Source organism: Microcebus murinus, chromosome 3, assembly GCF_040939455.1.
Source record: "Microcebus murinus isolate Inina chromosome 3, M.murinus_Inina_mat1.0, whole genome shotgun sequence".
Taxonomy (NCBI): Eukaryota; Metazoa; Chordata; class Mammalia; order Primates; family Cheirogaleidae; genus Microcebus; species Microcebus murinus.
Window position 1 is genome coordinate 59,870,467 of NC_134106.1, and position 24,041 is coordinate 59,894,507.

A 24,041-nucleotide genomic window follows, 5' to 3' on the forward strand; every position below is an offset into this window, starting at 1 on the left:
GAAAAAAAAGAGGCTACTCTAGCCCTATACAATATTAAAATTCACAACACATTTTTCCAATCAGAAGTCAGTTTTCTATTTACCAAAAAGACTGCTTCCAAACATGTTCTGTCAAGTTAGTTTGACCATTTTCAAGTGATTTCTGCATTTCTTGATAAGCTGGGTTTCTTTAAGTCTCACTACTAACTTTTGATCAGGGACTTTGGCACCCAGCTCACAGTTTTCCTCTCCCTACTAAATATCATCATCCTGGGTGACATTTATCAGCAGGTATGTATCAAACTATATTGTGAATCAAAGAAATCCACAACCAAGAACACTTTTAGGAAAATCCTTTCTCTACTTCATTTATTAAAAAGGTATGGAGTTTATATCTAATATGTGCAACATACTTTAAAACCACTGATCAAAATTCTTTCTGAAATCCCTCCTTTTAATGATACATCAGCTTGCTTTGTAGAATAATTCATGTCTAAACTGCTACTAACCATTGATACTTAAAATGAAGGCAACATGTAGAAATTGCACTTCTTTCCTTCAACAAGTACTTACTAAAGGCCTGCCATGTGCTAGGAATTGTTCTAAGCACTAAGAATAAAGTTGTTCACCAAATGGGCAAAATCCTTATCTTCATGAAAATCATTTTTTAGTGGAGGGAAGAACAAATTAAAAAACACATGTTAAGATGTAAAATATACTAGAAGATGATGAATTCTTCACAGAAAAGTGAAGTAGGGAAGAGAATAAAGAGTTTTGCTTTGGTTTCTGTTGGGTGATGAGGTGGTAGAGGTCGTGGGAGAGGGAAGTTACAATCTTAAATAGCAAAAGTCTCAATGCGGTGAACTTTAAGTGATGATGTAAGGAACAAGCAATTACACATATCTGGAAGAAAGGCTTCCATAAGAGTCATATCAAGTGCAAAGGCCCAGAGATGGGAGTGTACCTAGCATATCTGAGAAATAATAAGGAGGCTATCAGAGTGATTGAGGAGAAAAGCAGTAGGAGATGAGGTGAAAGAGCTCAAAGGTGTGTGTGTGTGTGTATGTGTGTGTGTGTGTGTGTGTGTGTGTGTGTGTGTGTGTGTGTGTGAAAACTCTATAGGGTCCTGTAGATTATTAAAAGGACTTTGGTTTTTACTTAGTGTGAAATAGGAAGCCCCTGCGGGATTTTGGGCAGAGGAGTGACATGATCTGACTTTTGTTTTAAATGTTTCATGCTTGTTGCCATATGGGGAATGTCCTACAGAGGGGCAAAGGCAGAATTATGGAGACCAGTTAAAAAGCCATTGCAATGATACAAGGAGAAATAATAATTACTTGAACCAGGAAAAGGGAGATGATAGTTTAAAATGGTTGGTTTCTGGATATAATTTGAAGAGAGAGAAAACATAATTTGCTGACAGACTGGATGTAGGATGTGAGAGAAAGAAAGGATTCAAGGATGACTCCAAAGTTTCTATTCCTAGAAGAATGAGTAGAATTGCCTTTAATTGAGATGAGGAAAACTGCAGAAGGAACAGGTTTTATGGAGGCTATGGGGAAATCAGGAACTTAATTTTAGAACATTTTAAGCTATAATAGAATATAATACACTATGAGTATTTTATTATCATACATGATGAAGATAAGTATATTTCTAGCACAGAGAATAAGAATATGTTACATTTTCAACACATTAATCACTCTCACTCAAAACTCTTCAGTGCTTCAGCAAGGATTATTTGTAAACTATTTTAGAAGTCAATCCTAGAAAGATTTCAACATCTTGAATTGGTTACAGAGTTTGGATTGACATTCTGGCATAATTTTGGAGCTCAGTTAAGTGGGCCACATATGTCTCAGAGAAATAACAAGGATGAAATTCTGGATGAATTCCAAGGGTACATTTGCATTGAGAAAAAATGCCCCCCACCACTGTAGAATAGAAATAAAAAGGCAGAACCTGACACTTGAACCCACGTTGTTCACTAGGGTTGGAAAAATACAACCAAGTGTTTAGTCTGAAAAGTCACTCCTGCTGAAGCAGTAAGAGTGATTTATCAGGTGAGGACCTATTTCCTTACCAGCATGAACCATGCACCTCCTTGGTAGCCCTTCCTCATGGCCCTCACTAAAGTGCGCATGTGCTAAGTCCTAGGTACTGCCAGCTAAATTCCTTTTCCCTATATTTGGTTCTGCTTTCCCAGGGCTATATCTCTGTACTTCATTTAACAAGATTAAAGTAAAGTGAGAATTAAGAGGAAAGAGTGAGAGAAAAATGATGAATCTATTTATTTATGGGAGTTTAAGTACAAATATTACTCAGAAATTCAATCTAGTTCCATTTACTTCTGAAATGCCACAAAACAATATTAAGTCAATGTATTCAGCAGTGATTATGAAAGCATAATATCTATTAGGAACTATGTTACCTACTAAGGGAGGAGAAATTCAGAAATAAATAGGGTTCCTGTTCTTGGTGAACTCAGAATTTAATGGTGAAGGCAGATGATTAAACAGGTAATTACAAGATCATTTGTAATGAAGGGACATACAAAATGTCAGGGACTCAAAGGGGGAACAATTAAATCTGCCTGAGGAGGTTTGGAAGGATTTATAAAGGAGATGACATTTGAGCCAAGCTGTGAAGGAAGGGAAGTTTGTCATTCTACCAAGAGAGGTAGCATGTGCTAGTCAGAGGGGGTCCACAGCTTACCCACTTTTAGGAACACAGAAATGTTAAGAGTAGTCTGGGTAGAGGTTACATAGGGAAAAGTGACAGAAAGAGGAGACTAGAATGGCAAGCTGGGACCAGACCTGCTTTACTAGGGATTTGTCCTTTGTTCTTTGGGCAACAGTGAGCTCTCAGGCTTTTTAAGTAGGCAAACGACATGATCATAGTTCTATTTTTAAAAACTAGTAGATGGAAGAAAGGAAGAAAAGAAACAGAAGATCATCAATGGCAGTGGATAAAACAGATCAAGAGAAGAAAAAAATAGAGTTCATACCTCACAGAAAGAGCCATGAACATATCTACTCCCATGCCTTCTCCATCTCCACAACCTTTCATAACCTCCAGCTAATTAAATTAACTATCTCCTTTCACCATCATTTCATCAAGCAGGCAGTGAGAGAAGAAATGAACTTTAGGGGTGAGGGGAAACTTGCCCTTTCCCCCTGAAATTCACTGAAAGATCAACTCACAATTAAGGCAGATTATTAAGAGCAAAATTTATTTACCATGTGCAGGGGGAGATAGCACAGAGTGATTACCCAATATCCCAATGAAGTTCAGATATTTTTATATGACTTTTAGAGGGGAAGGGGAAAAATGAGGAGTATAGGTAGATAAGGGGTTGTTAGGGAGGGTGAATGGGTGGGGAAACTGATTGATTTGCAAATTAACCTGAGAGACAGGTAGTATGTTTTAAATTATTTGGGCCCCTCTGGTTATATTCTTAATCTTTCCTTCTATATATTGAGAAAAGTGGGAGAGGAAGGGAAGTCAACTGCCCCCTTTGATCTTTTGATCAGGTCAGTCCAGTTTATGTAGATAGAGGGAAAGCCTCTTCCAAGGGCCTGTTAACCTCTAAGGAGCCTTTAATTCAAAATATTCTTTACACCAAGGAGTCATATTTTGGGGTGAAATTTCTAGAGCTCCTTTAGTCCACACAGAAAGATAGATGGAGGAAGCTGGCATGCCAGTAAAAAAAAACACATAGAAAACTACTTTCTTCCTTTGAATTATTTCTCTCAGAGGTTATAAGAGAAGGAGAAATTAAGAGCATCATATGGAGCTGTAACCACACTTACGAGTTTGAACACAGAGAAGCACGTATGAATGAAAACACCCCCCCACACACACACACTACTTGTACTGCCAAATGTTAAGCAGTATAAACACCAGAAAGAATGTTAACATCTATCTTACCTTGAAATGCACATTCACATTCAATGATGTTGCCAATTCACTATTGTCTGAGTTAGTTCTTTTTCATATAATATTGGTGTACTAGTAGCTTCTGAAAACTACTTCCTATCCATTGTCACTCCAAGTCTCTTGTGGTGCCCAGGCACTAAATGCTATAGGCTGTAACTGCACTAGCTTATGAGAGGGTCATAATATTCCTGCAGGAAACCTGCTGCTTGCCTTCATCAGGCCTAAAGCAACAGAGCTCTGGGAAGAATTTGGGAGACCTCTCTCTCTGATGTTTGGCTTAGATGAACACTTCAATCTTTAGATTAGGTCTCTAGAGCATATTTTTTAACACAGTCTAGAAAATGGAGAAGTTATATGTTAACTTTGCTGGACAATTGAAGGCTAATTTGCTCTTTTCTATAGTAACAATGGGGATAAGCAATGTTTGAACATTTTATCAGCATGGGATTAAATTTCAGTAAATGATCACAGTTTTCAGAGACACTATAAATAGTGATTCTCAAATGTTTTAGTCATATAACATTTTTATAAGAACTAAAAACCAAGATAAAACAAAGATAAAACATCGCTCCTACTGACTCATTATGTAAACAATAACAAAAACGGCAAGAATAATCATTTTTAACAGCACAGTAATATCTCCTTCCTCCAAATTCATACAATACTTGCATGCTACTCATTTGGCACGTAATCACATGCTGCCTTTTACTAGTAGTTAACTTTTTAGAACTGTTAGTTCTGCCTTTCTTATTTGATTGTAATAAGCTAAGGTTAAAGATGCATGAAATCAGATTGTAAAATACCTTCCATCATAGGATAGGATATTAAGAATTAAAAATATGGACACTGGTAAATTCAGACTCTTACTGATATTCATAGATCACTCAAAACTTTTTTATGTGTAGCAAAAACAAACAAATAAACAAACTAGTACACTCATAGCTATTAAATTAACAAAAAGAAAATCTACATTTTCTCCTAGAATTTTTATGGTTTTATGCCTTACATTTAAGTCTTTTATCCACATTGAATTAATGTTTGTATATAATGAGAGACAGCGATCCTGTTTCATTCTTCTGCATGTGGCTATCCAGTTTTCCCAGACCATTTATTGAATAGGGCTTCCTTTCCCCAGCGTATGCTGTTGTCTGCTTTGTCAAAGCAAGTACCTATCAGGTACCACGAACCCTATTTGGGTGATGGGCACACTAATAACCCTGACAGTAAGCATCATAAAAGCTATCTACATAACAAAAATATTTGTACTCCTTTAACATTTTGAAATTAAAAAATAAATTAATTAATTAACAAAAAAATCTTAAAATCCTAAGACCCTATGTTGGTGGGGCACCTATCAAACTAATGGAAATATGCTTCCAGAAGTACTTTAAATTGATATAACCCTTTGTTAGGAATCAGTAATACATTTTTTTTAATTTATTTTTGAGACAGAGTCTCACTCTGTTGCCTGGGCTTGAGTGCCATGGCGTCAGCCTAGCTCACAGCAACCTCAAACTCCTGGGCTCAAGCAATCCTCCTGCCTCAGCCTCACAAAGAGCTGGGACTACAGGCATGTACCACCATGCCCGGCTAATTTTTTCTATTTTTAGTTGTTTGGCTAATTTCTTTCTATTTATAGTAGAGATGGGGTCTTGATCTTGCTCAGGCTGGTCTTGAACTCCTGAGATCAAGCAATCCTCCCATCTCAGGCTCCCAAAGTGCTAAGATTGTAGGCGTGAGCCACCGCACCCAGCCAGTAATACATTTAAAAGCCATAAAAATGTTTATAACTCTTGCACAAATAATTTAATTAAGAAGTAATTCAGATAAAAAGGCTTTATATATGAATACATAATTACAATTTAAATATAAAAATAAAACATTAGAAACAAATTATAACTTGAAAATAATAATGACTAATTAAATGATGGTATATAAAACTGATAGATTATTCATTATAAAAACTTTAATCAAATTAACAATTAAAAGAAACTTCCTCAATTGACAAAGGGCATAAAAAACTTATACCTATCATCATATTTAATGGTGAAAGAATGAATATTTCCCCACTAAGATCAGAAACAAGGCAAAGATATCTGCTCTTAGCACTTTTATTTAACATTGTATTGGAGTTCTTACTGCAATAAGGCAAGAAACAAAAAGTATCTAGATTTGAAAGGAAGATGTAAAACTGTCTTTATTCATAGATGTCATAATTGTTCACCTAGAAAATCCCCCAAAACATAAAAAACTACTAGATCTAATAAGTAAGTTTGGCAAATTTGAGATTCAAGATCAAAATACAGGCCGGGCATGGTGGCTCATGCTTATATAATCCTAGCACTCTGGGAGGTGGAGGTGGGAGGGGATCCCTTAAGCTCAGGTATTTGAGACCAGCTTGCACAAGAGCAAGAGCCCATCTCTACTAAAAAGAAAAAATTAGCCAGGCATCATGACATGCACCTGTAGTCCCAGCTACTTGGGAGACTGAGGCAAGAGGATCACTTGAGCCCAGGAGTTTGAGGTTGCAATGAGCTGTGATGATGCCACTGTATTCTACCCATGGAAACCAGAACGAGACTCTATCTCAAAAGAAAAAAAAAAATCAACACACAAAAGTCGGTTATATATTTCTATATACTAGCAATGAATAATTAAACATTGAAATTTAAAATAACAATACCATTTACAATGAACATGAAATACTTTGAAATAAATCTAACAAAATATGTGCAAGATTTGCTGAAAACTATAAAGTACTGATGAGAGAATTCAAAGACATAAATTAGTGGAGATACAGGTTGAGTTCATGGATTAGAGGAGTAAATATTGTCAGAATGTCAATTCTCCCCAAATTGATCTATGAAGTCCACACAATCTTAATCAAAATTCTAGCAAATTTTTTGTAGAAACTTACAAATTGATTCATATATATATACATTATATATAACTTAGAATAAATAAAACAATTTTGAAAAAGAACAGAATGTTAGAGGACTCATACTATCTGACTTCATGACTTAATATAATATTGAAATCCAGGCATAACAAAAAAGACAGATAGATAAATTGAACAGAGTATAGAGAATCCAGAAGTAGACTAACACATATATGATCAATTGATTTCTGAAAAAAAATATCAACATACATCAATGGAGAATGCACAGTCTTTTTTTAACAAATGATGCTGGAACAAATACACATCCCATATAAAAATATGAATTTTGACCACACCTCGTGTTATATTGAAAAATTAACTCAAAATATATCATCGTAGACCTAAATGTAAAACCTAATAATATAAAACTTCTAGGTGAAAACACAGGAGATAATCTTTGTGACCTTGGGTCAGGCAATGATTTCTGAAGATAGGACACAGACCATGAGACATGAAAAAGAATGATGTCATTGTAACTCGGTATCACTGAAATTCAAAAAAATAAAATAAAAACTCAAGCTTTTTGAATGATACTATTAATAAAATGAAAAGTCAGAGACTGGGAGAAAAAGATTGCCAAACATATATTTAGTAATGGACTGTTGACCAGAATACATAAAAAACTTCCACGACTCAATAAGAATTATTTTTAAAACTAGACAAAATATTTGAACAAATATATCACAAAAGAAAAGGTACAGATGCCAGATAAGCACATAAAAATGCTCAGCATCATTCGTCATTAGGATAATGCAAATTGAAAGCATCACAAAATACTACTACACATGTATTAGAATAGCCCAAATTTTTAAAAAGATACTGACAATAAGAAATATTATCAATGGTGCAGAGCAACTGCAATTTTCATATAGTGCTGGTGGGACTGCAAAATGGCAAGGCCACTTTGGAAAGCAGTGTGGCAGTTTCTTATAAAATTAAATATATACTTACTATAAGATCCGGTGATCCCACTTCCATGTATTTACTCCTGAGAAATGAAAACATACGTTCACACAAAAACCTACACACAAATGTGTATTGTGGCTTTATCCATGATATCACCAAACTGGAAACAACGCAAAAATGCATCAACTAGTGAATGAGTAAATAAATAATCCATAGTACAGAATACTATTCTGAATAAAAAATGAATGGAGTACTAATTTAGACAACAATATGGATGAATCTCAAAAGCATCATGCTATATGAAAGAATACACAATCAAAAGTATGATTTGGCTGGGCGTGGTGGCTCACACCTACAATTCCAGCACTTCAGGAGGCTGAGGCTGGAAGGTTGCTTGAGACAAGGAGTTTGAGACCAGCCTGGGCAACATAGTGAGACCCTATCTCTGAAAAAAAAAAAATAGCTGGGTGTGGTAGCACATGCCTATAGTCCCAGCTACTTGAGAGGCTGAATTGGGAGGATTGTTTGAGCCCAGGAGTTTGAGCTGCAGTGAGCCATAATCGCACTATTGCACCCCAGCATGGGTGATAGAACAAGACCCTGTTGCTAAAAAAGAAAGTTTGATTCCATTTATACACATTCTTCCATTTATATGGCATTCTGGAAAAGACAACTCTATAGTGTCAGAGATCAGAGCAGTCATCACGGAATGGAGGGGGGGAGAAAAGTCATTGCAAAGAGGTATAAAGGAATTTTTTGCGTAATGGAAATATTCTGTGATTTCGGTGGTGGTTACACAACTGTATACATTTGTAAAAATTTATAGAGCTGTATATCTAAGAATAATGAATTTTGCTGCATGTAAATTATACCTCAATAAATCAGACCAAAAATTATACCTCAATAAAACAGACCAAAAAAGAAATGATCCTGGCTAATCAAGGAGCTACTTTAAAAGATGAGAATCCCATAGATAAGGCTGTTTGGTTGTCTGAAATTGCTCCCTTGGTAGATCCTTCCTTCCTGATATGCACCCTACAGAAAGCTCCTTCCTGGGTACCATTGCCTCAGAGAATTAATCTTTCTGGACTGTACCTTTGCCTCCTCAACTCATGCACTCTGGCTTGCCTCTCACTGTAGTTATTTCTCCCATTCACAATTTTATCCCTGTCCCATCTTCACTTGTCCCCTTGAGACCTGACACTAAGACTGTTCTTTTGGTTCTCTACCTTCACTGATGCTGTCTGGTTCCCCTTTACCAGTCAGTCCTACTTCATTTCTTTACCCATTTCTGGTTCTTGCCTAGAAAGAAGTGTTATAACCTTCAGATTGTGGTTCTGGATTCTCTTTTTGGTCTCTGTTCTCCAGAGGTCTGTGCTTGTAACTGTCACTCCCAGGTAGCTAATTCTCTTATAGCTAAGGGGGCTTCTTTCTTGACAAACTGAAATATATCCCAGTTCCTTAAATCTGGACCTTCGTTGTCACTCTCTGCTGCCCTCTAGTGGCTATCAGTAGAATGTAGTAGTTAGAAATTAGTTCCAAGACCTTTTCTTGACCTTAAGTGTCCTCTAGTAGGACAGTAAGCCATGCAGTTAATAGAGAGGAGTGAGATTAGTGGTCAGAACCTAGCAGGCTTTCATTCAGCCAGCACTACCACAAGAGTCTCTGATATCACTGCTACTCCCAGGGAAATTCATTAGTAATGACTCTCCTATCCTTTCTTCTAAAGATGTGAGTCAAGAAAATTCACAAATTCCAGGTTTGTGGATATTCATGCTGAGTGCTGGAGTCAGGGAGAAACCTGAGTTTCTCCCTTACTTGGCTTATTGTGAGAAGCAGAGAGTAGTGCAGTGTCTCAGGCTAACTCAGGCAGTAAAGTATCTCATAGACTGTCTCACTTTACCTAGGTTTCTTATGATATAGCATGAGAAGATCAGCAATGCTGTCTACAGAATATGGTAGCAATTACTAGGTGGCTTGCAATGCTATGCTTGTTAGCTCTTCACCTAAGAGCTGGAAAGGAATGGAACCCTGGCCTCTGAACTGACAGACTTTGCTATGAGGCTATCTAGAGTGATGCTGGCCATCATGCCCACATCAAAAGTTACAGTTGTTGTCCTACAGGAAAAAAGGAGTAGAAGGGTTGCTTCAAAATAGACACACTTCTGTAAAAGGTACTTCTAACACCTACCGGAAAGAATGTTCTTCTTCTGATGGAAGCTTTACGTGGTAGAGCACTGACTGCAGGTTGAAGTAGAAAGTGCTGGACAACCAAGCTTTAGGTTAGATTTCCCATCTATTTCAAGACTTGACAACATGGGTTGATAATAACAATGGATCCTCTTAGAATGGGAGACCCATGGGTCAGAAGGCCAAACCTAGTGAATTTTTCATGGGAAAATATGTCAAAAGCCTAATGTTTTGTCTTTATCCAAAAGTTTGTCAGTAACTACTTCTAACTGAAGGATCTTCACCTACTGGTTGTCTTCACTTATCTGCCATTTATATGGTTTAAGGATCTAGACAGGGCTTACAGTGTGTGTCACTCATGAGCCAGCATTTCTAACACACAAGCTGTCTAGAGGGAAGGGCTCTCAAAGAGGTCCAGAAGCTACCTCTCTACCAGGCACAGCTGTATAAAGAACAAGTGTTTGGGGCTTACTTTGCTGCTAAGTAAAGTAAGGTATGCTGGGTATGCTTGCTCTCTGAGGAAAACCAAAGGCCCTGTTCATCGGGCCGTCCACCTTCTCTAAGACCTCTTCTCTATTAAAAAATAAGTTAAAAAGGAGTCTATCTCTAATAAGACTATCATGGTCTCAAAGAGGTTATCATCTACTACTACTAATAGTCCCCATCTTATGGCTTCCAACCTCCTAAAACAATTCCATGAAGACTTTAGGAAATTAGACCTCTGAGGTGCTAAAATGATTTCCGTAGTGAGAGGATAATGACTAGAAAATGGCCTTTCAAACTTGCTATAATGGCATTTGATCTATTAAATGTTGGTCTTTTCCTGGCATTTAAATAACATCTTACATGTTTTTCTATACCAAAGAGTTATGTTCTGTTTGGATATTATTTCAAAATATCCAAACAAATTAACTCTGTTAAATTAAAAAAGGCCCTGAGGTAGAATTTCTTAGCTCACCTCCTCCCCAGTGAAGAAGCTAGTATGAAGAGAGATTAAAACCTCAGCGGTTCTAGAGTAGACTCTCCTTCAATAAACTAAGGGCATTTAGCAAATCCCAGAATTTGTTACATATTATTGACAATTGGTTCCATTATTTTCCCTTGATGGCTCTAGTTACTCTAAGCAAAGTAAGGAGACATGCCTGCTTGGCAGTGGCTGCTGCAGCATCCCAGTAGCTGAAGATCTTAATTACCTGTGCTCTATCTTTGCATATGCTGATCCAGCCTTGGCTTATATAAAGTCAAAGGTCTAGTTCAGTGGAGTCTATTCAAAGAATATTTCTTTTTATATTTTTTACAGAACTAGGCCCAGAAGATATTAGCTAAGATATTGCTTAGGAATAGGAATTACTTCCTGTCAGAGCCTCTTCTGATGTTGGAGGTATCACCCTGAAGGCTACAGGTATCTGTCAAAGTAACTTGGGTAAAACAATCTTATCAAAATAACCAGAAGCCTCTGCTTCCAAGAACCAAAGGATCACATTTTGAAGTTGACCATCTTATTTATGCCAAGCTGCCAAACCATAGCTAAAGTTCTATTCTGAAAGCCTGTATATCAGGGTACAGCAGACTTGACCTTGCCCTGGATATCTTGCCATTGAACTCTGCAGCTGTCCTCAAAACCAAACAATATGGCATCAATATAAAAACTCAAAATCTAGGTGCACTGGCATTTCCTTGAAGAGCCAGGGCCCCTTGGACACTATGGAAAGAACAGAATGTTGGAAAAGCCTGCTTTACATGCATGTAAGCTCCATGAAGAACCATGTTTTATTCACTGCATTATACCTGCTGCCTATAAAGTGCTAGGAATAGTGTTGAATGAATGAATAAATACTTCCTGATTAGGGAGGTCTACATCTATATCTAAGTGCTTGTTGTGCCTATGTCAAGATACGCAATATGGTCTGCAGACATTTACTGGCTCTGTATCAGCAAAGAGACCTGTGCAGGTGGTCTGACATATTACTATGTCCTCTTCTAACCACCAAATGACTTTGGGATATAATGATTCCGAATTTCATTTCTGATCTGCCCTCCCCACATATACATGCTACTATATTGGTGGTACAAATAATCTTTTCCAAGATAATGTGCTTTATGGCTGAAACCATTCCTTCTAATCCCACCATCCACATCAGTCATAATAATGACATCTTCCAATTCTATGAATTATCAAGCTATTTGATTTCTGACTTTGATGTAGATGAGCCCCAGTTTTACAGGCCATTATTCAAAATCATACATAACCTGATGTCAACAGAATATTTCTACTGAGCACTTGGAGAGTATTTCTACTGACAACATTACTGGTACATACACTTCACTGTTAGAGGATTTTCAAACAACTCTTTCTATTTTCCTCTATGATGAATATCTCTTTCATAAAAACTTTCTCCTACTACCTACCCCTACACTTCTCTTCTCCATCAAGACTCTTGGCAACTGCTCAGTAAACACTTGGGGGAAACTATAGGCCATCCCCCAAAAAACTCAAGTTATATTCTAGCAGGTTTAGGACCAATATTAAGTATATGTGAGAGACGCCTTCTTGTTAACAGCTTAATGGTCAAGATGAAAAACAGAAGAGTGCAATCTCCAGCCTTCTGAGCTGTGGGCCTGCTCTACCCCTATCCCAGACTCCTATGAAGTCTCCTAGTTAGTGGATAGTTTAGACTGGTTAAGGTGAAACATTAAAAAATAAACCCTATGGACTCTATATCATTTTGATATGTGCTGTATCAGAAAAAAATCAGCTTTTGATACAAATAGGTTCTCTACCAAGGATAAAATGCAATAAATATTAAGCAAAGTTAAGATTTCTCCATATGAGACACAGCAGTCAACCAAAGGGGGAATGTTCTCCATAGCAACAACATAATGTTCATTAGACTTGGGAAATTTGATTTGAAAACCAAAATTTTATTGAACAGGATCATAACAGGATGAGAAATAGGAGGGGTAGTTCTATATAGTTAGGTTCTTGAGTTGTTCTCAGGTTTCCCTAACTAGTGTTGACTAATTGAAGGTACTGGTTTTTACTTCTATACTGCTAACAAGAATAGCAGCAGAATTTGTTCAACATCCCCAAAGAAATATACAACTATTTCTCTTAGGTCCTATAGTTGTTTTTAAGGCAGGTTAAGCATCTGCAATGGAAATGCACTATGTTTACTTTAGACCGTAGGTTAGAAATTGGGGAATAACTGGCCTAGAGGGAATAGCAACAGCTCAATCTAAAAAAAGCCCTAGACATCTTGGGATGGCTTGCTGTATAAGAGTCGTTGCCAACAAGCTCCATTCAGGAGATCTGATGCAATGCCACAACCTAGTTCATTCAGCTTTATAAAAACTTAAGTATATATCGGAAGTAAATAACAGTTGGGGCCAAGTAACAGAAAATATTGTGATATTACTAAGGAAAAGGATATCCTTAAGCCTTAGGTCAAACATGTAAGGTGAACTGCCATAAATTAAATAAATAATGCAAATAATTATCTGGGGAAGTTAAGATGTCTTCAAAATGAACGTGAATAACAGAAGTTTGAAATATTTCAGGGTGGACTCAATTAATGAGTAGAAGGATAGACAAGACATCAAAAAAAGAGGTGCATGAAGAAGCTTAACAGCAAAACATAAGGAATAAATAAGAGAAATTAAGAAATGGGGACTTAAAGAGATTAGCCTAATACTTAAAAAAGACAGTCTAGATCCTAGTTAAGCCAACACCTCCCCCACCATGTTTTTAAACAAAACTCAAATCTGCCAATGTTTTTATGTATGAATTGCTTTCTTCCTTCACCAATGCCTAACTTTTTTTCAGTTCAACTCTGTATCTTTTCCATAAAACATTTTATAACTATTCAGGGTCACAAAGGCCTCTCCACTCATGGCTTCTTTTTGTACTTAATAGATATAATCTTGCTCTTGATTTGTATTATTTATATATATCTTATATCTCAATTAAAGTATAAATTGGAGTTTATTTCCTCATTTCTTGAATTGGAGTTGGCCTTGTGACTAGCTCTAACCAAAAGAATGTGGTGGGAGTGATGGTTTGCTATAGTTTCAAGTGTAAGCCTCAAGGAGTTTGCACATTTGCTCTTGCTTTCTTGGAACCTGTCAAGAAGCCCTGTGAATAAGCCTGGTGTAGGCTGTTGATCGATGGGCGATCACATGGATTAGCGAAGAGCAGGCCTAGACCAACAAGTCCTTAGCCAATCTAGCAGCTAACCTCAAAGTATTAGTGAGACCAGCTGAACCTACCCTAAATTACTAATCTGTAGAAATTTGAGCTTAATAAATGGTTCTTGTTTAAGTCAATATGTTGTAGGATGATTTATTATGTGGCAAAAACTGCTGAAATAATTGAAACATACACAATGGTTTCATCCCTCTACTGTAATATTTATCACAGTGTGCCTTATATATTAGAATCAAGTATTTGTTCATCACCCCTTTGCTCCTAGAGGGCAGAGATTATATTATATTCATTTGTGTATTCCCATAGCACTTAGGTTATGCTTTGTAAATAATAGGCACTCAGAGTCTGATAAAATAAACTGAAGTGAAAATCAAATTCTAGTTTTCATCAGCATTATATACTTAATGTTTAACCACGGAAGAAAATCCCAAGGCATAGTACTGTTAAACGATCAAATAAGTACTGAGAATCTACATTGGTCCTGCTCATAAACGGTTCCCAAATACGAATCATTAAAGGCCCACAATTATTAGTACTTGGAATGTACATACCTCTTCAAGATAGTCAACTAAATCAGCCCATAAAGTTGTCCTTCTCAAGATTTAGCATTAACCCAAATTTTGATAGAAAGATACACATATATTTATATTTGCATGTAAAGTTGTACTGCAATCCTACTTTTATGAGCTTATAAATATAGAAAATATAAAATGTTAAAGAGGATTTTGATTTCTATTGTCTAATTCACATCATTATTAATAGTAGGTTTTCTAAACCCAGAAATCTGACAAATGAGATTTAACTCATTTGTACTTTAACTCTGAAGTGCTATACAAATGTAAAATATCATGAAAGCTTGTATATTCAAAATGTCATTTCTCTCTTTTCCTTAAGAAGTAGGAAAGTGAGCATAGACAGGACAGGCGAGAAAGGATGAATAGTTTTGCTATCCACATATAATTTGCCTTCTAATGAAATTCTATAGCTTTTAAATGACACTCTGTCATTACAGTCTATACAAAGATGACTTCATCAAATATTCCATGTTTTGAGTATTTTTAAAATTATCATTCAATTGATACTGTCTGAAATTCTCTAAAACAAGAGAACATGTAAGCATGACCCGAATGAATATAAACTACTGAGGCAAATATACTCAATGACAGTAAAAGAACATCCTTGCTCTGCTGCACCTTCTTTCACAGGTGTATACCCTATAATTTGCCTCAACTTTAACTTATTCCTTTAACTCTGGCCATTCCTGTTTAATGTTTTTATCTTCAACTTATAATAGGCATAACGATTAAAGCAGTTAATAAGCTAGATAACTGAATAAAGACCTAAAAAGCTTTATACTGGCCATTTAGAATTTTAAAAAGTGTTGGTAATAATATGTCTGAAAGGCCAGGCATGGTGGCTCACGCCTGTAATCCTAACACTCCAGGAGGTGGAAAGGTGGGAGGATGGCTCAAGCTCGGGAGTTCAAGACCAGCCTGAGCAAGAGTCAGACCTCTGTCTCTACTAAAAATAGAAAGAAATTACCTGGACAACTAAAAATATATAGAAAAAATTAGCCAGGCATGGTGGTGCATGCCTGTAGTCCTAGCTACTTGGGAGGCTGAGGCAGAAGGATTGCTTGAGCCCAGGAGTTTGAGATTGCTGTTAGGCTGATGCCACGGCACTTTAGCCCGGGCAACAGAGCAAGACTCTGTCTCGAAAAAATAAAAATAAAATGTCTGAAAGAAAAACATGGACCAATGAGAGTAGTCTCCAGTTTCGGTCCATTAAATCAACCATATAAGGACTGGATGAGGAATAGGTAACAATGTTACATGTGAAAAACACTCAATTACAAGCAAATAAGAGCTCAATAAATGAAGAATAGAAAGCCCATCTCCCCAAATTAGGGGTGAATAAAAAATTAAATATTCAAAGGGTCAATATTAAGTGAGACAGATTTTAGCCAACTTAACAAATATCTTTCTAATAATCATATTGTCCTAAGGTGGAACTTGCAGCTTTGGGACAAAGAGTTCTCCTAAAGAAGGATATTCAAGCATAGTCTGGGATGATGTACAAGGATATAAGTATCAAGCCAAAGGTTATAATACATGTTTTTAAGATTAGCGTCAACCCCAAAATTCAAAAATTCTGTTTTAGGATTCTAAAGAATACATGAAAAGGACACTTAATCATGCCTCATTCAATGTAAAGATATCACCTCCAAAAATAAACTCCTAGGCTTCCATTTATAGTTTGAGCAACTCTGTAGTTCAGAAGTCTCCTTTTAAAAAGGTGCCTACTCTTAATATGCCTTGGGAATGACTAAGATGAACTGCAAAGAAATAAATATTTTCAGCATTGGATGTGGAAAGATCATTATTCACAATGATTCAACCTACCTAAGGCTTGATAATAATGTGCTATAGACCAAATGCTAAGGAAGTTTTCCAAATGATCTATGTTAGAAGCAGTAGCCCTTTAAGCTGCTTTAGTAGAGACAGATGTAAGTAGACATCAGGTAGTAGACTCAATAGGAAAAGGCATACTTTTTTCATTATCAGTAAAATTTTGAAGTTTTGGTTTCTACCATTAAAACATTATAAAAGTAACTCTGGGAACAGCAATGTAATAGAAAATAGGAACTTAAAGCAAAAACAACAGTGCTGAGAGCTCACAAGTACTTGAGCATTCATCCCCGGCTCAGATCCACCTTATTTTGGCTGTGCTTTCTAACTTACTCCCTTAGTTAACATTTTCTGTGAACATTAGTTGCTTTCCATAGGGACCAAAACCACAAACTAGAAAGAATGACCACACTTCCTTTTCATGAATAGTGAGAACGGAAAAATTTTTCCTTGGATGTGTTTCTCCAATGAAATTCGATTTCTGCTTTCCAAGAAAAGCCAATTGGCTTAGAAGACTCTAAGAAGGGGGGAGGGGGAAATCTTACAGATACCACCCCATAAAACCATAAAGAAAAATCCCAAACTTTCAATCTTATATCTGTCTAGGGGTTAAAATCTGAACGTCTCAGTTGAGTTGCTAAATCTACAGGTGGAAGGTCTTATGTGTGGGAAGAGATACTCAATTCCATTTGTGATCATGCTGGGAAAGCCTTTATGTGTAAGAGAACCCCCACCCTGGCCCCCAAATATTAAGTTGACACACGTTTCTGGGACACAGCCTGAATCCTCAAACTTTGGCAGGTCTATAGACACACAATTTTCTGTTTTCTGTTTAACAGGGCTTTCCAGAATTGTCATCAGATGACAGATTATACCACCCATCCACAAGGATTCAGGAGTAGCTCAGGCCATCCATTATGGGTTAAAAGCTGTTCCAGCATGAATCAAGTCACAGTGGTAAGGACTACTGATACAAGGGGTCCTACAGCTTTAAGAAATACCCTGGGCATCTAAAAGTTTTCAGAATGCAAACTATGTCAGCTCTGAAAACAAGAGGCACTGCATCATTATGGCAGGAGAAACAAAGCCAGCCCCCTTTTAAAAACAGACAAAAAAAAAAAGATTGTTTTAATAGGAGAGAAGCATCAGTCATTGATTCTTACTTCATTCACACTTTCTATCCAACCCCATCCATCTTCAGAGTGAAGAGATGACAGAGCCCGGTTAACTCTCTCCCTCATCGAGCCCCCGCCCATCCTGCTCCAGTGTATCCAAACCACCAAGGCCTACCAACCCACCCATTTCAATCTGCAAAAACAGCCCTATAGAATGACTCTTTCTAGCTAACGGACTTGCCAAAGCTCAGGTATGCCTAAGTACCAACTTTTATCACATAACTTTAATAGGCTTAGCATGACTGGTAGGGCCTTTGCTAAACATCTTCAAAAAACGACCACTTGGTCACTCATGGCTGACCGCATTCTACAAAGGAGGAGGTGGGAAGACTTAAGGCAGCGGGAAAAAGTCAACAATCCAAACCAACATGCCAGAATGTAAAATGTTTCATTTTTCTAAAAGGCTGCTGGCCACATTATCTCCAAATAAAAGTTCTCCTTGCAGGCAGTCTCTGCATCAGTGCACCTGCTTAGCATTGGTTTGCTGAGTTATCTTTTTGCTGTGTCTACAGAAGCCAACCACAGCACAATGGGTCACATCACTTGAGGGTCACTTGAGTCCCTCTACTCTCTGTGTCCCTCCTCCCACCCCCTGCCTTTCCTTCTACCCACAAAACCTTTAACTCCACCATAGCTAAGGATCCCAGATAGCTAAATAAAAGAGGTGGCCTCAAACACAGGGAAAAAACCTTAGGTCTCCAGTGTGAATCGCCAATGCCAATCCCCTCCCCTCCCCTTTTCCTTAAGACCTGATGGTCTTCAGTCACACATCTTAAAAGAAAAACAAAAAACAAAAACACAAAGACTTACTTGTCTCAAGTCGATGAAGGCCAACTGCAGCGTGTCCTCCTGGAACCCAGGCACCGGGCCGGATCTGGCAAACTCTGTGGGAAAGAAAAGAGGATAAAAAGCGCCTTTAACTAACCATGGACAGGGAGATTGGCAGACGGATGACAGGGAAGACAAGAGAGGCTGGGGGAGAGGAGGACCAAGCTTCTAAGGAGTCATGTCTCTCTCCCTTCAGCTTCTTTGTTCGCCCTTCAAAATTCGTGTCATCAAAACACCATTAATTCCAGCATCCTGACAGCAAGGAAACTGTACTAATTCGACCTGAAATTTATTCCCATGAGCCGCGCTGGGCTTCAGAGTATTTGTTTTGTGAATGGACAAACAACTTGCAAAGGAGGAGGGAGTGGGGGAGAGAAAAAAGTTTTTCCTCTCAACACAATAAAATCTTCAGCTGTGAAACTCTTTTCAGTTCCGAAAGCTATTTATATTTTAGATCGCTGAAGGAATTTTCTAATTTCACGCTTGTCACCTCATTCCCCAAGCATTTATCAAAAAATATTCCCTGCCACATCATTAATTATTCCCTCCCTGATTATTTGTATTATCTCATGAGTGCATTATTGCCAACACACATACACACACATGCACATGCCCGCACACCCGCGTGCGCGTGCACACACACACACACACCCACACACACCCCATAGCAGCAAAGGCTGCACTGATCCAGTACTTGGCTTTTGAGCAAAGGAGTATTTGCAGATATGAAAAGGCCCATCTGAATAAATCTCACTACAAAACTTAGAGAACATTTGCACATGTCTGTCCTTCTAGTGTATTCTTTGTCCTTGACTTCTACTTCCATTCTACTGTGAAAAATTCTTTTTTCTTCTCCCTCTACCCCAATTTAGTGTTAAGTCGAGAATACTACATGAATGCTATTTGCAATTTACAGTGGCGCCTTGGGTCCATGCTCAGTTTATGACTCTGGCTTCCACATTGTTAACAAGAAGATAACTGTACAGGGCTATAGGGACAAAAACTAGTAACAGTTAAGAATGTCAAGTTTTATTGTCTCTGAGCCCTGCTTATTATGAATCGAAAGGTCTTAAGTTCCCTATACACACACATACAGAACCAATTCAAAATCTAGATAGTTACTATGTCTTCCATTCTCTTGGTGTAGCCAATATCCTATCTACTATTTATATCAAAAACAACTCAAGTATCTGTTCAAAGCAAATATGAAAAGAAATGTTTTTATTTCAATTATATTTTTCTCCAGGGCTATATTTAGGAAACTACAGAGCTTTGGTATTATATTCTTCTTTTGAAATTAAATAAAATCCATGAAGATATTTGCATATATGTCTGGACAATTACTTCCAATAGTTAGTAGCTGGACAGACTCAAATGAAAATTTGTGAACAATGACAGGAATTTCTGTTCTTTAAAAATATTTTTCATCTGAGGGCTTCTTAGACATAACAGGGTTTCATAAAATCCTTGCCCCACTTTTAAAAAATAATGCCAACAACTTAGATTGCCAGGATTATGGGAACAGTATATGAAATAAAATATAAAGCCATTTCTTCAACTCATTAAAATATAGCACAAATGTATTAAACAATTATATATGAAATTATTATTATACACATTTCAAATAATGATTCATAAATGGAAAGAGATAAACTATATAGCATGATTAGCAGTATTAAAATTTCTATTTGGTTTGAGAAGAACATTCAAATGTCATTTATAAATTCTTTCATATGTAGCCCAAGTGATAAAAGTTTTAAAAGAGTAAAATTCTAAAACTGTACAAATACTTGATGATGGCCATGTTGACAGAAAGCTTGCTATACTCCATCTTTCATACCTCCTATAACCATTATCTGTGATGACCTCATATACAGAAGCTATTTGAGTTAAATGCACAATTTGGCCATACTATGTTCCTGTTAACAGCAGTTCTTTGAATTATAGTTACAACCACTCTTTGACAGGCCTGATTGTTAGGTGGTCAGCTTAATTACGCTTTCTATGCTTGATGGTTTCTTCCATGGTTGATAGATTATCACTATCAATATTGCATGGCTCAAGTCTATGCTGAAGCATTTGAAGTCCTCTGTTAGCAGGAACACTAATTGAGTCAAAATACAGCAACTATCAACATGTTCTGCTGTCCTATATATGTCCAAATCAACAGAATTATCCTTGGATACACAATTGGAATGTTTGGGAGCTAGCTACACATTCCTGAATCTCCTTATTGGGTGTGATCCTTGGGCTAACAGATGAAGTGGATGAAACCATTTGGAATCTGGACGTGATGAACATTAGATTGTCTGAGTCACTTTATAAACCTCATTTTTATGACACACTGAATCTTCCAGGTTCTCAAAGGATATGCCCTTTTAGATTTGATTTTCCCTTTTATATATCAGGGACTCAAAGAATGACAATTGCATCAGGTATGACAAAGTAAAGAGATTAATTTTAAATACAGCTTATGAAAATGTCTAAATATTACATTCAACTTCATATCTGTGTTTTTCTTATTGCTTTATGTATATAATTCTTCTTTTCCCATGTAGACAGTAAACTCCTATGGATTATTATAGGACTATCACACAAAACCTAACAAGTATTCAAAATAGCAGATGCTCAACAAATATTGTGTTTTAATTAAATAAATTGCACAAATAGTAAGATTCATTAACCACATACACTCTTCACTGCCAATGAAAATTTTTGGATTGCAATAGGTAAGAAGCCTTTAATTTGAGTATCAATAAACAGGCTTTAGGAATTCTTGAGCTCCCTAAAATTACAAATTACATGCACAATGATTAAGAGGATGGGCTTTGGGGCCATAAAAATCAGAGTATGAGCCCCAGCTCTCTACTTAGTAGCTCAGGTGCTTACACAAATTACTTGATCTTTTTAAGTTCAGAATCTTTATCTCAAAAATGAGGATAATAAGAAAGCATTCCTTATAGTGCTGCTATGAGGATTAAACAAAATAACACATGCAAAGCAGTTGGCAGAGTGCCCAGCATATCATAATTGATTATCATTATAATTAGTTTTTTGTGTAAATATGCATTTCTTTGCAAAGATGGCTCATAGCTTTCATTGAATTCTCAGAGGGTCAGTGACCCAAAAAAGGTTAAAACCACTGTTCTATATCAAGGACAAAACATTAGAAGAAAGTCAGCTTTCATTCACTGATGATGATCAGTCAGTAAACTGGCAATGCAAATTTATTTATAGGTAGATATTTAATTGCTTTATTTAAAGGAAGTTACTAGTGTGTTAGCCACAGAACAGTAATTTTCAATAATATTATTTAAAAATTTAATAAATGCATAAAATAGCTCTCCTATAGCTTTGTGACTCAATGAACCCTTACAAACATGATTGTCCTCTTAGAATCAACTTTTTAAATATATGAAAAATGGTAATAACATGAGAAAGGGTAAATACTTCAAAAAATAAACAGGAATTTATACATATAGTCTCATTTTGACTATATAAAATATATTATCCACAGATATGACAGCAAGCACTCACTTTATAATGTTAACCAAGGCTACTACAGAAAGGATGGTTGTAAGGGTATTTTCTTCTTCTTTATATATCATAAACTTTAAAAATGAACACAAACCACTTATATAACCTGAGAAAAGGAAATTGAAGAACACACACACATGCGCACATTATTGGTGTGCTGATGTAGCAGTACCTTCTCTAGTGACAAGAGATATAATTTGTTCAAGATTTAGCATTATAGGCAACAGGGATAGGTCTACACAGCCAAATTCTCAGATGCTGCTTGATAGAGAGGAGGAAAATCACACATAAAAGAGGGGTGAGAGGCTCCTAGCTTCATGTGATATGCTGATACATCCACAAATTGATTATATGTACATATAAGAAGCCTCCCTTTAGAATCATTAATAAAAATCTTCTTTCTTTTGATATCATAAAAAAGGGTAAATACGTGCAATTGTGGCTAAGTAGAACCAATGGATACATGGGCCACTATGGACAAGTCCCTTTGTGAGGACAAGTTCACAAAGGGACTTGTCTTTGGATTCCAGGATCCATAATAGGTTTTTGTTCTCTAAGTGATTCAAACTATTAATAGCGCCAAAGTTTCCAAAGAATCAGTAAGGAAATCAAGGTGCTTGTTCTACTAACACAGAACCACACCTTACCTTTGACCAACTCCTATTACTTGGGGACTGAATCAAAGTTCCAGAGAGGTTGGCAAGGTGGCTTCCTCTTAGAAAACTTGTTCAGCTTAGTAGAGCCTCTGACCAGTATCAACGCATTCTCCAGAAAGCCTGGCTTTCCCCTGCAGCTCTACCCTGCCCTTGTCCAGTCATGCATGGCAGAGACTCATAGTCTAATGTCCAGTCATGCATAGTAGGGACACACAGTCTAAGTTGGTATCAGTGCCTGACTCTAATATCCAATTTGCAAATGTGCAAAATCTTTCAGTGAGGAAATTGCCAACTCATTGAAGTGTATGAAGGAAATATTTTCATTAAAAAAATTAAAAAGCCTGTAATCCCTAGCTACTTGGGAGGCTGAGGCAGGAGGATTGCCTGAGCCAGGAGTTCAAGGTTATAGTGAGCTATGATCGTGCCACTGTACTCCAGCCTGGTTGACAGAGTGAGACCCTGTCTCAAAGAAAAATCAAATTAAAAGGGGGTATACAAAGTTACAGGAAAGAAAGCTTATGGTCAGTAAAGATACGAGAGAAGAAAGAAAATCACTAATAAACTTATCTTACCTGCCAAATATCCAACAACCCTTCACATTTTCGTATACACATAAATCTATGAGATGTGGTAATCATTTTTAAAACAATATTAATTTTTCAAAAATATGCTTAAAATGTACATTTTTAATAATCTTCACATTTAATGAAATTAACTCACCAAAGGGGAAAAAAGAAGGATTCCACTAATTTCAAAAATACTTTCTAGACTTCTTAAAGGCTAATCTTAAACTGTCACTTAGAGGGGGAAAGAAAAACAATTTTTTCACTTTAATTTTCTGGTACATTCATGTGTGGCTGCAGAAAACAAAATACATAAAAGAGCACAGAATACTAAATTAGAATAAAATGGTAGAGTTAGAGTTAGAAGGGGCTTTGAGAAGTCAAAATGACTACATTGGTCTGTAATTTATAGACACAGATAGAACACTTAGGAGTTTAATCAAAAGGAGCCTATAAGAAACAATATAAAACTAATTTTTCTGAATCTTTGCAAAATGTCCACAGAACAAAAGTGGTTTACAAAGGGAGCCGAGCAACAAGATAAAATACATTTCAGAAAAGCGAAACTAATATACTGTCTGGCAAGTAGGTAAAATAGCAATTTGGAAAGGAAAATATAATTTGCTCAAATAAGAGGAAGGCGAAAAAATAATCTGTAAAATGTTACGGAGAGGTTCTTAGATAACATCAGTATACTGTTGCTCCTAGCAAACTTCCA

At 36.7% G+C, this 24,041-nt stretch overlaps 1 protein-coding gene across 2 annotated transcripts in view; it reads right to left on the reverse strand.

Moving 5' to 3' along the window:
- EXOC6B (exocyst complex component 6B) overlaps positions 1-24,041 on the reverse strand; it is a 563,942-nt gene that overhangs the window by 116,004 nt on the left and 423,897 nt on the right. For both annotated transcript variants that reach the window (XM_012750057.2, XM_012750059.2), the window contains one exon: positions 18,550-18,623. In XM_012750057.2, coding sequence (XP_012605511.1) covers positions 18,550-18,623 — 74 coding nt within the window. The remainder of the gene's footprint in view (positions 1-18,549; positions 18,624-24,041) is intronic.